The 15,864-nt window shown below is 35.2% G+C and overlaps 1 protein-coding gene across 1 annotated transcript in view; it reads right to left on the bottom strand.

Annotated features, from left to right (window-relative positions):
* PTPRQ (protein tyrosine phosphatase receptor type Q) overlaps positions 1–15,864 on the bottom strand; it is a 231,612-nt gene that overhangs the window by 86,418 nt on the left and 129,330 nt on the right. The window contains exon 29 of the mRNA XM_081818978.1: positions 3,981–4,304. Coding sequence (XP_081675104.1) covers positions 3,981–4,304 — 324 coding nt within the window. The remainder of the gene's footprint in view (positions 1–3,980; positions 4,305–15,864) is intronic.

The raw sequence follows: 15,864 nt of genomic DNA, 5'->3' as shown, positions 1-15,864 counted from the left end.
TAGCAGCAATGTCCACAATAGCCAAACTATGGAAAGAGCCAAGATGTCCATCGACAGATGAATGGATAAAGAAGATGTGGTATATATATACAATGGAATATTATGCACCCATTAAAAGGAATGAGATCTTGCCATTTGCAATGACGTGGAAGGAACTGGAGGGTATTATGCTGAGCGAAATAAGTCAAACAGAGAAAGACATGTATCATATGACCTCACTGACATGAGGAATTCTTAATTTCAGGAAACAAACTGAGGGTTGCCGGAGTGGGGGGTGGGGTGGGAGGGATGGGGTGACTGGGTGATAGACACTGGGGAGGGTATGTGTTCTGGTAAGCGCTGTGAATTGTGCAAGACTGTTGAATCTCAGATCCGTACCTCTGAAACAAATAATGCAATATATGTTAAGAAAAAAAAAAAAGAAGAAGATAGCAGGAGGGAAGAATGAAGGGGGGAAATCAGAGGGGTAGACGAACCATGAGAGACGATGGGTTAGCCATGAGGGAGAATGGGTTAGCCTGGTGATGGGTACTGAGGAGGGCACGTTCTGCATGGAGCACTGGGTGTTATGCACAAACAATGAATCATGGAACACTACATCTAAAACTAATGATGTAATGTATGGGGATTAACATAACAATAAAAAAATTTAAAAAAAAAGAAGTAAAAAAAAAAAGGCCAAATTGTTATAAGCAAGAAACTGAGCATTTTCACATAAAAAAAAATCTAAATTTCCTGTTTCTCTGAAAACATCAGAAGTCCTAATGGCATGACCTGTCTATAGGACAGTTATTAGCTTTTAAATAGCACATTCTCTGTTAATTTGTCACGGTTTCCACCACTCCCAATTGCCTTGCATCAGCCTACTTCATTCATTATAGTACCCCTTCAGTTAACTTCCAGTTGCCTCGGGACTTTAAAGTTTATTCATTCAGTCAATGTCCCATTTTTTAAAAAAGATTTAAAAAAAAATTTTTTTTTAAAGACCTTATTATCCATTTGAGAGAGAGAGGGAGAGAGCACAAGCAGGGGGAGCAGCAGAGGGAGAGGGAGAAGCAGACTCCCCGCCGAGCAGGGAGCCCAATGTAGGGCTCTATCCCAGGACCCTGGGATCATAACCCAAGCCAAAGGCAGACGCTCAACCGACTGAGCCACCCAGGTACCCCATTCAGTGTCCCATTTTTAAGCCAAATCTTCATTTGTGATTTTCCAGGTTGATGCAACTGAAATCCCTATTTTCCTACATTCTTATCTCTTAGCATGTATTCTGTTTTCTAGTTAATTGGACTAGAATAGTTATTTCTTCTCAAAACCAACAGGTTCAAAATAACCATGCTTACTGACTAAACCAATCCAAATTTGATTTTTTTTTTCTTTTCTGTGTTATGGCACCATCAACCTCAGTATCACCTGAACTTGAAAACAGTTCATTCTCTCCTACCCACTTGAGTTTACTCCATCAAGTTTAACTCACTTAGGAAATAGTAATAGAGTACCTACTCTTACCAGGCACCATTCTCTAGGCAATAAGAAATAGCAATGGTCAAGACAGAGTCTAAAAACAAATAAAAATAAAAAGCTATTACATAATTATAAATGCTCATTAAGATAACATGATATTTTAGAAAAAGACTGCAAAGTTGTTTTAGATTGGGTGGTCAGGGAAATCCATTCTGAGCAGGAATCATTTAAGTAGAGGTATACATTATGAAAAGCTGCTCATGTGAGGCTGGGGTGAAAGAACATTCCAGTCAAAAGAACATTCCAGGGGGGTGCAAAGGCCCAAGTCATATAGGACTTTGTTGATAATGTTAAGAAATTTGAATTTGGGACACCTGGGTGGCTCAGTTGGTTAAGTGCCTGCCTTCGGCTCAGGTCATGATCCCAGGGTCTTGGAATCGAGCCCCACATAGGACTCCCTGCTCAGCGGGGAGCCTGCTTCTCCCTCTGCCTGCTTCTCCCCCTGCTTGTGCTCTCTCTCTCTCTGACAAATAATTAAATAAAATCTTTAAAAAAGAGAAATTTGAATTTTATTCTAAAGCAATGGAAATCCATTGGATGGCTTTAAACAAGGAAGTGACATCATCTGATTTAGGTTTAAAAGATCAGCCTGGAAGCTCAGGAGGTCAGTTAGGTTAATGCAGTGATAATAGTAAGACGAGTCAGAGCTAGAAACAGATATTTGAGAATGATCACTGTATCAGTAGACCTTAAAGTCATAGGACAGGATAAAACCACTTCAAGGTAAGATCTCGTAGGGGTTGTGTGTTGATACAAAAAAGGGTCAAATATAGATATCTGGGCACTCCAACACTTAGATTTAAAAAAGGAATGAGCAAAGGAGACTGAGAAAGACCTACCAGGGTGATAGGAGAAAAAAAAAGAAGGGCAGATATTACAGAAACCTAGAGTCAAAGTGCTACAAGGAGGAGTGGCTGGATAATTGTGTTGAAAGCTGAGTTGTTTGGATTCTATCTCAAATGTTGAATTGCATTAACAAATATTGATTGGACATTTATTATACAAAAATTACACCAGGCATTCCTGGGAATACATTTAGTAACCTAAAAAATAAAGTCTCTAGATCAAAGTTTATCTATAAAGTCCTACAACAGCATCTATTTATCACTGAAAATCTCACTGTATCTCTCTTTGGTACTCTACTTACAGGTACCAAAAAATTTTAGGAAAATGTGATTTGGATTTGAAAGGAATCACCTAGTAACAGTCTTGATCAAGATAGAAGAATGGTAACATAAGGTCCCTATTTGGATGGTTTATGTGGGAGGGTATTGCGATTGGGTGACCTGGGCAACTGGAAATTTGCTCAGGATGGCTTGGGGTGGAAATGGCATTTTGGACAGTGCAGCTCTGGCTTTCACAGCACTTGACTTACAATTTATTTGTTTTTCATGGAAGCCATTATAATTCTATGTAGATACTGTTTAGGATAAATAATAGAAATTTATTTACTCACTCATGGTTAATCATGTTATCTAACCAAGTAGGGTAACAATTAGTTTTAAAATATAAAACTAAAGTTATAATAGCATTTTTACCATACTTTGAATAATTTCTATGGAAAAGCATTTAAAGAGCTCTTTCTTGAGTACAAAAGTTCTAAAAATGGGTAGATGGCAGAATAATTTTGAGAAATTATTTTGTGTTTCTTTTCTGTGTTTTTTCCTTCTCCACATCTCAAACTCAGAGTTGAACCCTTGGTATTTCTTTGCCTCAGAATTTTATATAGGTATAAAGCACAAGCTGAAAAGCTGCTTGCTGAGAGACCTATCTCAGCTGCTGTGGGTGTGTGTGTGTGTATCCCTAAAGTCACTGAAAAAGTTGTAAAGTCTGGCTTAAAAGCAGCAGAGCATCCAGATATGAAGGGAAAATGTAGGTATGGACAAAGGGTGCTCAATGGCAATGAGTATAACCTAATAATATACTACAAGAGAGGCCCAAAATGCTTTATTGCAAGAGAAGACTCTAGGACTTTGGTGGAACTCTGAAAGTCTGAGAAAAGCCTTAACTAATAATGTCTGAAATTGAGTTTCCCATTGGGATTCAATTAAATTAAAAACAAATGTTATTACATGCATTAGTTTATACACTAATTCAGTAATTTTCATGTTCAGTGATTTTACACAAAATTGTGTTAAGTAAAAATCATTAATTCAACAGCTATCAGTGTGTGTATATATATGTACTTATTTATTTATAAATATATATATATTTATTTCCTTTGCATGGAAGCATCACAATTCCATGTAGATAGTATTCAGGATAAGTAACAAATTTATTTAGGTAATTATGATTAACGATGCTGTCTGAACTAGTAAGGTACTAGTTATTTTTAAGATATAAAACTAAAGTTGCAAGAGCAATCACTACCTATACTTTGAGTGATTTCTGTGGAAAAGCATTCAAAGAGCTTTTCCTTGAATGCAAACGTATAAACACATATACGAGGGAATACTTACGACCAGCAAGGGTTTGTGTAGATACCCAGTTGGAAGCATTGCCGTAGCCAGCATTGGTGCTGGCAGCCACCTGGAATCGGTACCATCTAAATTTCTTTAATCCATACACGGTCTCTTCAGTTAAGTCAGCTTCATAAAGGTACTGAATTTTTTGATACTCAACACATTCTTCAGAATCCCATTCTATGCATCTCTGAGCCCGTAGTTGAGTGGTGATCTTGTAGTTTTGGAAGTAGCCAAGAATAGTGTCAGGTCTCATCCATGTTAATGTTGCACTAGTTGACTGAACATTAGAAAAAACAATATTTGTGGGAACACTGGGAACTAAAAGTTAAAGGAGAAAAATTGAAAACAATTAGAATTACCAAAAGCTGTCAAACAGAAGGAAGAAATGGATTCAAAAATATGTCTTTATTATGCACCTAGTGGCAATCTCTTATTACAACTGCCTTTAGATTAGCATCACCACATTTAATGAGCAGAACCTTAAGGTGATGCTTCAGAGACCATTGATTCAAAAGGCAGAGGACAAAACAACTATGATTTGATTAATTCCCAATTTTGCTCCCAAACTGACTCATAAGAATCTCATATAAACTTACTTTGGCTTCATATATAAACACTAGTACAAAGAAAATTGTATGCTCATTTAATCTTATGTACTTCCCTGGGTATGGACTGAGTTTTAATATTCAGTTCCCAAGAAAGACATACTTACATTTAAATGTCTGGATAGACACAAATACATCTTATATATAGTAAATATTGATTATACAATAATTCTAAATAAACAGTGTTATTAGCAGAATTAATAATTTACATATTAGTTTATTTTTATTTTATCTTGCATATACTTAAATTTGACAAAACTGATAAATAAATTAATTAATTTGACAAAACACTTTCTAGAACATCATCCAGCACACTGACATTAATACACAGACAAAGGTATCTGTATATCATCTACAATCACATGGTCCTACTTGGGGTCACCTATTAGATTTCATATTGACCACTGGTTTGCTATTTGTATACCACCTGTGAGGCTCTGAGCCTGGTGTGAAGGATTCAAGATATAAAAGGCTTATGTCTTATTTTCAAGAAACAGCCACTTATTGAACAAGTAACACAAGCATGTTATGGTTAGGAACATGAAAGAACAATGAACTAAGTGACATAAGTACTTTCTTCAACCATGCCTTTCCTGCATAAGTGCAAAGGCTTTTGCTTAGAAGACTAAGATAGAATGGTAACAATGAATTGTATGAAAATGACATAATCAGTAAAAACTATATGACAATAGTCACACTTAAAAATAAGAAAATAAGTTGGAAAACTCATTCGTTCTTAAATATATCATATTAATTCAGGATTCAATAAATATCTAATGAGCACCTAATTTGTGCCAAGTGCTATCGTAGGTGCTGGGTATACAATGAATAAACCAGACAGAAGTCCCTGCCCTTGTGTAATTTACATTCGGGATATTTATGTACAATAAAAGTATAAGTGAGTATTGTATATAGTATTTTGGATGATGATTAGTGTTTTGGGGAGAAATAAGGAAAGGAAGAAGGAGAGAAAGATGATCCAGGGATATTAAAATTTTTAACTGAGTAGGCCTCACTGATTAGAAGACATGAAGTTCCTGATAAAGGTGGGGGAACAAACCATGGGAATATTTGAAAAAAGAACATTCCTGGCAAGGGAAAATGCATGATTATAAGCCCTAAGTTGGAACCATCCTTGGTATATTTGAAGAATAACACGGAGGCCAGTGTGGCTAGTAGGAGTTGAGGTCTGAGAAGAAATAATGAAGGCTAGATTGTATACGACATTGTAGGACATTCTTATGACATTCATTTGAGCAGAGGAATGACAGGCTCTAACTTGTTTTCACACAGTCACTCCAACTACTGTGCTGATTATGGACTGAAGGGATAGAAGGGTACAAACAGGGAGAGCAATTAGTAGGCTGTTTCAATGTCAACACAACAGATCATGATGGCCTGGTGGGGATCACAGCAGAAGAAATGAAAGGAAGCATTCAGATTCTGAACATATTTTAAAGGGGAGTTGACAGGATTTGCTGATGTGTGACATGTGGGGTTTAAAGGAAGGAGAGAGTAGAGGAAAGCTCTAAAGCCTTTGGACTGAGCAAACAGAAGGTTGAAGTCATTATTAACCAAGATGATGTGGAAGGAGTAAGCTTTGGGGAGAGAGATTACGAATTTATTTTGAGCATGTTAACTTTAAATGCCTACCAGATACCCAGAAAGAGATGTCACATAGATGGATACATGAGTCTGGAGTTCTGTAGAAAGGTCTAGATATACAATAGGTCAGCTATACAATAACCCGGGGATATACTGTGTTAGAGGAACTTATAGTTTGTCAGGCAATGGAAAGCTATCAAGGTGTCAAAAGGAGATGTTCAGAAGTACATTTTATCAAGTCTAGTCTAGTAATTACACTACAGAAAAAGGGACAAATTTATATACCACTGGATATGCTAAAAAAAAGAAAGAAGATGGTAGCAATAAGAAAGAAATATATTTTTAGATCTATTTTGGTGGTTGAATTCATGGAACTGGCAAATGAATCAGAAGATGACAGGATCAGAATTTGAAGGAAGTTTAGAGATGATCTTGGTCAACTTGTCTTTTTATGTCTGACCTTTATGTAGGCAGATGTCTCCCAAGATTCCTGGCCCCTGTACACTCACCTTCATCCAGTTTTTCAACCGAGCTCTGATAGGTGCTGATATGAAAAAGTTTTTTATCTATAATTAAGAAACCAAATCAATTAAGGAGTGCACTTGTGATGAGCACCAGGTGTTGTATAGAAGTGTTGAATCATTATTTGTACGCCTGAAACTAATATTATACTGTATGTTAACTAAAGACTTAAAAAAATAAAAAATAAATAAAATAGGGAGAGATTATGCAGTGGACCTGATTTTCTAGCACAAGTCCTTTAAAAGCAGAGAGTTTTCTTTGGTTCATTACAAAAGAGGAAGGAACATATTCTAAGCAAGAGACAGATTTGATGTATAAAAATTCATTCATTATTGGCTTAGAAGTAGAAGGGGCCATAGGATAAAGAATCTAGGACATCTCTAGGAACTCAGAGAAGCCCTTGGCTATGAACCAGCCAGGAAATGGGTGTCTCAGACCTCTAAATGTAAGAAACCAATTCTGCTTGTGAGCTTAGAAGAGGACTGAGCTCCACATGAGTATATAGCTTACTGACACCTTGAGTTGGCTTGTGAGCCTCTGGATAAGGAATCCATGCACAACATACCCAGACTTCTGACCTACAGAACTGTGCAATAATCAATGGGTGTAGTTTTAAACCACTAAGTTTGTGATAATTTGTGACATAACTATAGAAAACTAATGCAATTTTCCTCTATAAAATGGCCAATTTCTACTTTTCTGGACTCTGCTTAAATATATAGAGCAAAAGGAAACTCAAAATCTTGAGGGGATTCATTTTAAAATCTATTTTCAGATAACTCTCTTAGTTTGTACTTCATTATTTTGAACTGATAGCCACCCTCCTCTAAATCCTAATTCTACTCTGAAAACCCACCTCAAATAGGCCTAATCCTCTTTTTTTTTTTTTTTAAAGATTTTATTTATTTATTTGAGAGAGAGAGAATGAGAGACAGAGAGCATGAGAGGGAGGAGGGCAGAGGGAGAAGCAGACTCCCTGCCGAGCAGGGAGCCCGATGCGGGACTCGATCCTGGGACTCCAGGATCATGACCTGAGCCGAAGGCAGTCGCTAACCAACTGAGCCACCCAGGCGCCCCGGCCTAATCCTCTTTTCAACTCCACTTCATTCCAATATGTATTCCAAAGATCTAGAAAGGTTCTGATTCTACATTCATATCAATAAAAAAGATTGAGCAATTACTCCAAAATGTGTATGCCTATTCATATGTCATATACACAAACAAATATCAATCTACATATTAGATTATGTCTCTGAAGGTCTGGAGTAATGCTTGCAACAAAATAGACATTTAATAAATATTTTTTTGAACAATGAGCAAATAAGTAAGAGGACATAACAGGAGATTTCATTTATTTATTTATTTTTAAAGATTTTATTTATTTGAGAGAGAGAGAGCAAGAGAGCGAGAGTGCATGCACAAGTGGGAGGAAGGGGCAGAGGTAGTGGGAGAAGCAGACTCCCCGCTGAGCAGGGAGCATGATGTGGGGCTCCATCCCAGGACTCTGGGATCACGACCTGAGCCAAAGGCAGACGCTTAACTGACTGAGCCACCCGGCGCCCTGGAGATTTCATTTAGATAGATGGTCAGGAAAGGCTTTAATTTAAATCAGAGAACTGACAGATAAGATTAGCTTCCCAGGTGGAAAACATCAGGATGTTAAGATTCTGAGGGAAAGAGAGTCATGGCCTATTAGAAGCACTTAAAGAATATAGCTGGGTCCACAAGGAGATGGATAGGAAGATAGAAAGCTAGAGATGTTCAGCCTCAGATAACGTTCAGCCTTCTGGACTGGATTGAAGAGTTTTAGTCTTATCTTAAGTGTAGTGGGGATACTTGAGAAGTTTAATATAGACTTTTCATTTGCATTAAAGCCATAGACTCTGCTCTATCCCTATGGGAGTCAGGGAGTATGATCCAGACATTTCCCTCTTTTTGAGTCCACCACCAAACACCCCTTCCATGTTTCAATTTCCTTTACCTAGGGTTTACTAAGCAACTAGAAATGGGAAGAAAATGGGATGCATTAGTTATCCAAAGAACTGGAGAAGGCAGAAGAGACTATCTTTTTCCCAATTCAGCAGAAGGGATGACTAAATGCCCATTGTTGTTCTATGACCAACTTTTTTCCGCCTCCAATGTTCAGACTGTAGGAATGAAGACTTTAATGGCAAAATTTGTAATGCATAAAAATTTTCAGCAGATTAATAGTGGTCCACAGACTCCTGTGTTTTCCAAATGAGTACTGCAGAGAAATAAAGGTCTAAAAGGAGAGTTCTTTCACTTGACAAAGAAACAAGAAGAATTATGTGTAACCCGACTAAAGGAAGAGTAACAACAATTGAGTTGCCTTCCATGTGACAGGCATAATGATGGAGCCTGCACAGATACACAGTGTCTGGCACATATGGGCACTCAATAAGTGTTGTATTGCTTAGATACAATTGTTCAATGTATCTATATGTGTTGACTATATGAATAATTTATGTTTGACTATATGAATAAATTATGGTTCATTGAAACAGTCCTTTGGTTTTCAGGTGGTACAAAATTTTGTCCACATTTTCCAATCAAATGTATTTAGAAAGATAAACCAAAAATAAATCTAATCTGAGGCCAAATATGTAACTCATAAACATTTTTTTATAGCAAGGCTACCTCAGTGACACTCATAAAAGACCAGCATTTATATGCAGTATCTTCTCTCTTGATAAACTGTGTGTTGAACTAGACTATTTCAAAGCAACTGCCCTATTGAATTACAGATACAAAAAGGATTACACTCATTTTAGCATGGAGAATCAGATTTCCATTCTTTAAGAATGACTAAAAACCTCAATTTTTTTCTATCCACAGATGGTACTAATTTGAACACATCATTCCATGCTTCCTGGAGTAATCACACAGCTTGCTTAGATTTTCTAAACATGACTGAACTGTGATGAAGCGATCAACATTCACTGGCAAGGTATTCCGTAAATTACATTTTTATTTGTAAATTATTCTTATCTGTGGAATACTTTCATCATGGTTGAAATGAAAGTCTGTAGAACTATATAAGTGATATTTGTTGTAGGTTTAAATGCATGTCAGTTTTTAGTGACTATTTAGTAGGTTCCACTTAGGAGATGAAAATGTGTATAAAGTGTAATTATTCTCTGAACTTCTGAATATCAGTTATTAGAAGTTGCCAACCTCCCATGATAAGATTCTTATGGTGGTTTGTACTGACTTCTCACTGAACTGATTAAGTATACTAACATGGAAGACCAAGTTTCTTTAATTCTTTATTTATGACTATATATTTTTATCTTCAACCACAGATGTACTTTCTTTTAAACAAAACAGATGCCTGAACAATTATATTTATAAAACTTAAGAAAGTACCAACACAATCTTTCCTAGTTTATCAAGAATATTTTTGTCTCTACTAGTTTTAAATAATCTACAGTCCTTTTAGAAACACAAAGTACTGATATATGATATGAGCATATACAAATAAAATTACAGTTTACCAACACTAACATAGTATGAATCAATATAAAAATAGAAATTCCTACAAAGTTGAGTGCAAAAAAATTTCAGCATAGCAGATATAAATTTTGCACTAACTTGAATTTAATCAGTAACATTTACTGATCATTCACATTGAACAGTGTGGGCAAGTTATTATAGTCTTAGGGAATAGCTGCTTTTCATAAATATATGTAAAGTAATTTAACTAATAGAAACCACCACAAATAGGTGATGCCCAAAGGAAAGTTTCAAGGAAAGAGAATATCTGGGGGCTATAATTTGAAGGAAGAATTAAGAATCAGTAGATATGTGGAAGAAAAGATGTTTAAGCACATTAGGTATGGGAGAGATGTAAGTAACTACAAATTGTCAAAGTCTGGAAAGTATACTAGACTAGAAAAAAGAAAGTTTAAGGAAGTAATAATAAAAAAAGAGGGGGCCATTAAGTGTTGTGTTATTGAAAGGCATTGAAAGTTTGAGAGGTGAGTTTAGGTAGTCTCTATTAGGCAATAGAAAACAATCAACAGAAATTAACTGGTAAAGTATAAACTTAAAGAAAAGCCTGAGCCTCCATGTAGCTAGTTATTAGGAAAAGTATAATTTGATAGAAACTGGTTAGATGTTATATATACATATGCAGTGCAATGCAGGTTACAATAACAAAGAATAATTGGGAATAGATTTTTTAAAAAAGGCAAAGAACATCAGCAGAATGTGCTTATTTATTGGGCAGAAAGGAAATAGGAGTAAAACATGGAATGAACCCAGGAATTGGGTCAACAGATTAAATGTACATTGTACACTTCCTAAAGGTAGGCTATGACTTGGCTCTATGTTATAGAAAACAATACAAAGGAAAAACTCAAGATTTTAAATCTCTGTGATTATAAATAAAGACAAATTAAATGAACAAGAAAATACCATAATCTCTGGTATTGAGATGAAAGATATATTTCTCTCTCCTCTCAAAAAAAAATCAAATAAACAGGTTGCCATGTAATTTAATGAACAATATCTTCAACAACATCCTTACATAGTAAATGCTAAGTATCTTTAACTTGGCTCTTTCTTACAATGTCTCTCAATGTGAGTGAGCAGATTATCAAACATGTTTTAGTAAAACTATTTCTTCAGAGGTTCTAATTATTCAGTTCAGGCATTCTTCTCTCTAGCAATCTAGTTTAACCCAGAAATAGATTTTGGAGTAGCTGGGCTAGAATTTATCAAAATATGCTACATAAACATGATTTTAGGTGGTACTATGAAACTGGGAACATGCACTCTTATTAGTGTGCCAAATAAAATCATCTTAAATATTACACTTGAAAGAAAGAAAACTGAGAAGGTATAAAGCAGGACAAAATTTCATAAAAATTTTTAAAGTGTCTATCCTAATGCATGTATAAATGGACAACTGAGGGATCCAAAACTCTATGGATCATAGCTATAATAATATTAGTTCTTAAGTCAAGTATTACTGAATGCATAATTTATTTATAAAAATATTTCACTAAAACTTTTGTTTTGTTTTGTTTTGTTTTTGGACATTACTGAAAAAAAAAGTGGGTTATATATGTTGTATTTGGAGGGAAAATGAGTTGATTTGTTTTATAAAGTCATTAGTTTGACAGCTCTATATACCAAGCCAAATCATGAGAATGTCCATCAAAATGACAAATTTGATTTGAAATTATTTATCTGAAGTAGTTCTTAGGGTAGTAATTATATAGCAGAATTAGTTGTCTATTAAGAACAACCCTATAACACCTGGAGATGAAATTGAATCATTGACACTAATGAAGAAATGGGAAAGATACTGGTTTGTGGGGATTTGCTTGAGGATGGATATGAGTAAATGACATGTTAGTTTCATATCTTATTAACATGAATAGAGATATCTTGGGAGGAGAAGAGTGGGTTAGCCTAAGAGATCAAGAGAAGCCAAGTTGGGATAAATAAGTATATATAAGCTTGGAAATCATAAGAGTGAATAAACATTTAAGGGGAGTATTTGTATATGTAGTATCACAACAGCAGATGATAAAGAACGGAGTCTCTGTCAAGTTAGTAGTTAATGGGCAGTGAAGTAGAATGGGAAAAAGAAATCATAAAAAACTCAGTCAATAATGTCTGGCTTATATTGAAACTTGAGAAATATTTGTTTAACAAATAAATAAATAATTGAGCAAATGAATGGATGCATGTACCGATTTCAAGAAGAAAGTGTCACCAATGCTGTTACCAATGTTGATTGATGAACAAGTGTCACCAGTGCTGATTGTAATCAAATGCTACTTGAAACCATTCCTGTTTTCTAAGGATTGTGGTTGTACAGAAATCCTTGATAGATTAAAATATACAAAAGTAGTCCTGGTTCTAAAGTTTGGGGAAAGCTCTATGAAAGAAAAGGAAGAATTTGGAGTTTTCTGGGATTCTGTGACACACACATACACACACACACACACACACACATGGAGAGAGAGAGAGAGAATCAAAGGAGAGATGAAAAGAGAAAAAACCAACAGAGGAGAAAGGATGAAAGGATGGAGTGAGATTGGGGACTCCATGAAATAAAGTAGCCAATAGAAAAATCCCTGATTGCCAAAATATTTTTAAGAACAAAACTATATACTGTTTATTTTAGAGTCATGTATATTATTGCAATGTAAACCTCCCCTCTGTGTGCTTATCACAAAATATTCAGTAAGGCTATTTTTACATCAAAGTATTCAGTATGACTAGAATTGTCAAAACCAGCAAAAAATAATTTTGCAGAAGGAGCAAAATACCAAAATATTCCAGTTCCCAAACACAGTAAGTTTGAGGATCTGTTCTGATGGTACAGGAATAGTTTGTACCAGACTAATTCTCTTGAAGATAACAACTATGCACCCTGGAGGAAACAAAAAAGCATACAAATGGCTTTTGGCTTGAGGTGTTAGGAAATGGCATGTGAGACTGCCAAAGCAGTTGGAAAAGGAGGGAGCCAAAGAGGGGTTAGACCTAAATTCTGGGTCTAAACTCATCTGAAATCCTTGGCTAATCTCTTAATTGTAGATGTATGAAGGACACACTGAGGAACATAGTGGAAAGAAACAGAGGCAAAACTGAGTAGAAATTTTAGTTGCTTTCCAATGCAGAGGAGACAGAATTTGGAGTTTCAATTCCACCAAATTAAGGGATTGGTAAACAGCACAGTCCTCATATTAAAATCCTAAAAGGGCCCATACCTTTAACTTTACTCTATATCCCAGGATTAAGGTAGTTCTTCTGTAAATAATGGAGAAATCAAAACCACACATTCACAAAATTACTACTCAGTAATTTAATAGTCTGTTAGAATAAAAACCAACACTCTTCAGAACAAGATAGCAAAATCCAGAGTTTCTGCAAATATCACCAACAATGTCCAATATAAGCTTAAAAATTACTGGGCAGGCAGGAAAATTACTAGTGACAGGAAAATGTGACTCACAAGAGGAAAAAGTACTCAATAGAAAGAGATCACAGAATAAGTCAGGTGAAGGAATTAGAAGGAAATGAATTTCAAACATAAGTATTTTATTTGACTTAACAGAAAACACGATCATAATTAGAAACCAAATAAGGAATTTCAACAGAGGAATGGAGATAAGGAAACACAGAACTAAATAAAAATTCTAGAACTTAAAAATAATCTGAAATGAAAATTCACTGGATTTAACACCAGAGTAAAAATGGCAGAAGATAGTCAATAAACTTGGTAAAACATCAACAGAACTCCAATCTGAAGAACGTAGGAAAAAAAGTGAAAAAATTTAATAAAGCCTCAGTCATTTTAGGAATGCTATCAAGAGGTTATAATTGGAGTCTCAGAATAGGATAGAAAATGGAAGAAAAATATTTGAAAAAATAATGACCAAAAATTTCTCAGATTTCAGAAAAATATTAATTTACCAATACAAAAAGTTAAATGAACCCTTAGCAAAACAAATGCAACAAAAAGTACACTGGCCATATCACTGATAAACTGCTTTAAAGAAAAGATAAAGAAAAAGGATTTTGAGAAGTGCCAGAAAAAACAACATGTATCACAGACAAAAGAATGATATCTTTAAAGGGAAAAGTACTTGGGGGGAGGGTGGGGAGAAACTAACTTCCCAGAATTTTATATCCAGTGAAAATATTCTTCAAAAATGGAAGCAAAATAATTCTATTTTTAAGTAAATAAAATCTGAGAGAATTTGTTGTGAGCATACCTGCACTAGAAGAAAGTCTTAAGAAAGCTAAAGGGAGGTACAGGAGGGGAAGAAGGAAGGGGGGGAAATTGGAGGGGGAGATGAACCATGAGAGACTATGGACTCTGAGAAACAAACTGGGGGTTCTGGGGGGATGGGTTAACCTGGTGATGGGTATTAAAGAGGGCACGTTCTGCATGGAGCACTGGGTGTTATATGCAAACAATGAATTATGGAACACTACATCAAAAACTAATGATGTAATGTATGGTGATTAACATAACAATAATAAAAAAAAAGAAAGCTAAAGGGAAATGACACTAGGTGTGTGACATTGGATGAAATGACACTGTAATGAAGAACACCAAAAACAGTATTACATAAAAAAGATATGCGGTCTTTTCTAAATTTATGTAAATCTACTGGTAAGTAAAAACAATACAATAAATTGTGGGGTTTACAATGTACATATATGTAAATTATTTAAAATATATGGATATCAAATGCATGATATAAATAGCACAAAGTATAGCAAAATGCATGGAACTGTACTTTTGCAACTCCATAGAGTGAGGGGAGGGGAGAAGGAGGGGGAAAAGGGGAGAGAGAATCTTAAGCAGGCTCCACGCCCAGTGCAGAGCCCAACATGGGGCTTGATCTCACTACCCTGAGATCTTGACTTGAGCCAAAATCAAGAGTCAGATGCTTAACCAACTGAGCCACCCAGGCGCCCCAGCAACTCCATATATTTTATGTGAAGTTGTATGATATTAAGTAGCTATAATAAACTAAAAAATCACATTGTAATCCCCTTGAGCAACTACTAAATATTAATAAGACAAAGAAGTACAGCCAAAAATACAACAGATGAAATAAATAGAGAGCTAAAACTATTCAATTAACACAAAGGAAGGCAAGAAAGAAGAGAGGAACTAAAAAAGATATAAGACAAAGAGAGAACAAATAGCAAACAGTAGAACTAAACTCAAGAAAATAATGACTTTAAATATAAATAGATTAAATGCTCCATTTAAAAAGCAGAGATTGGTGTTATAGTGAACTGATGAATTATTGAACGTTATATCAAAAACCAATGATGTACTATACCTTGGCTAATTGAATTTAAATAAAAAAATTCTTACATAGTAAAAAAAATAAAAAGAAGAGATTGTCAGTCAAAATAAAAATGAAAGGCCCAATTATATGCTGTCCACAAGAGGAATACTTTGCTATCCCTAGGCACACAGTTTAAATATGATACAAATAGTCCATTGACAGATGAATGGATAAAGAAGATGTGGTATATATATACAATGGAATATTATGCAGTCATCAAAAGGAATGAGATCTTGCCATTTGCAACGACGTGGATGGAACTGGAGGGTATTATGTTGAGTGAAATAAGTCAAACAG

The sequence above is a fragment of the Leptonychotes weddellii genome, chromosome 5, assembly GCF_054177405.1.
Source record: "Leptonychotes weddellii isolate Sample4059 chromosome 5, ASM5417740v2, whole genome shotgun sequence".
Lineage (NCBI taxonomy): Eukaryota > Metazoa > Chordata > Mammalia > Carnivora > Phocidae > Leptonychotes > Leptonychotes weddellii.
The sequence above is the reverse complement of the archived record's forward strand: the minus strand, read 5'-3'. Positions and strand labels throughout refer to the sequence as shown.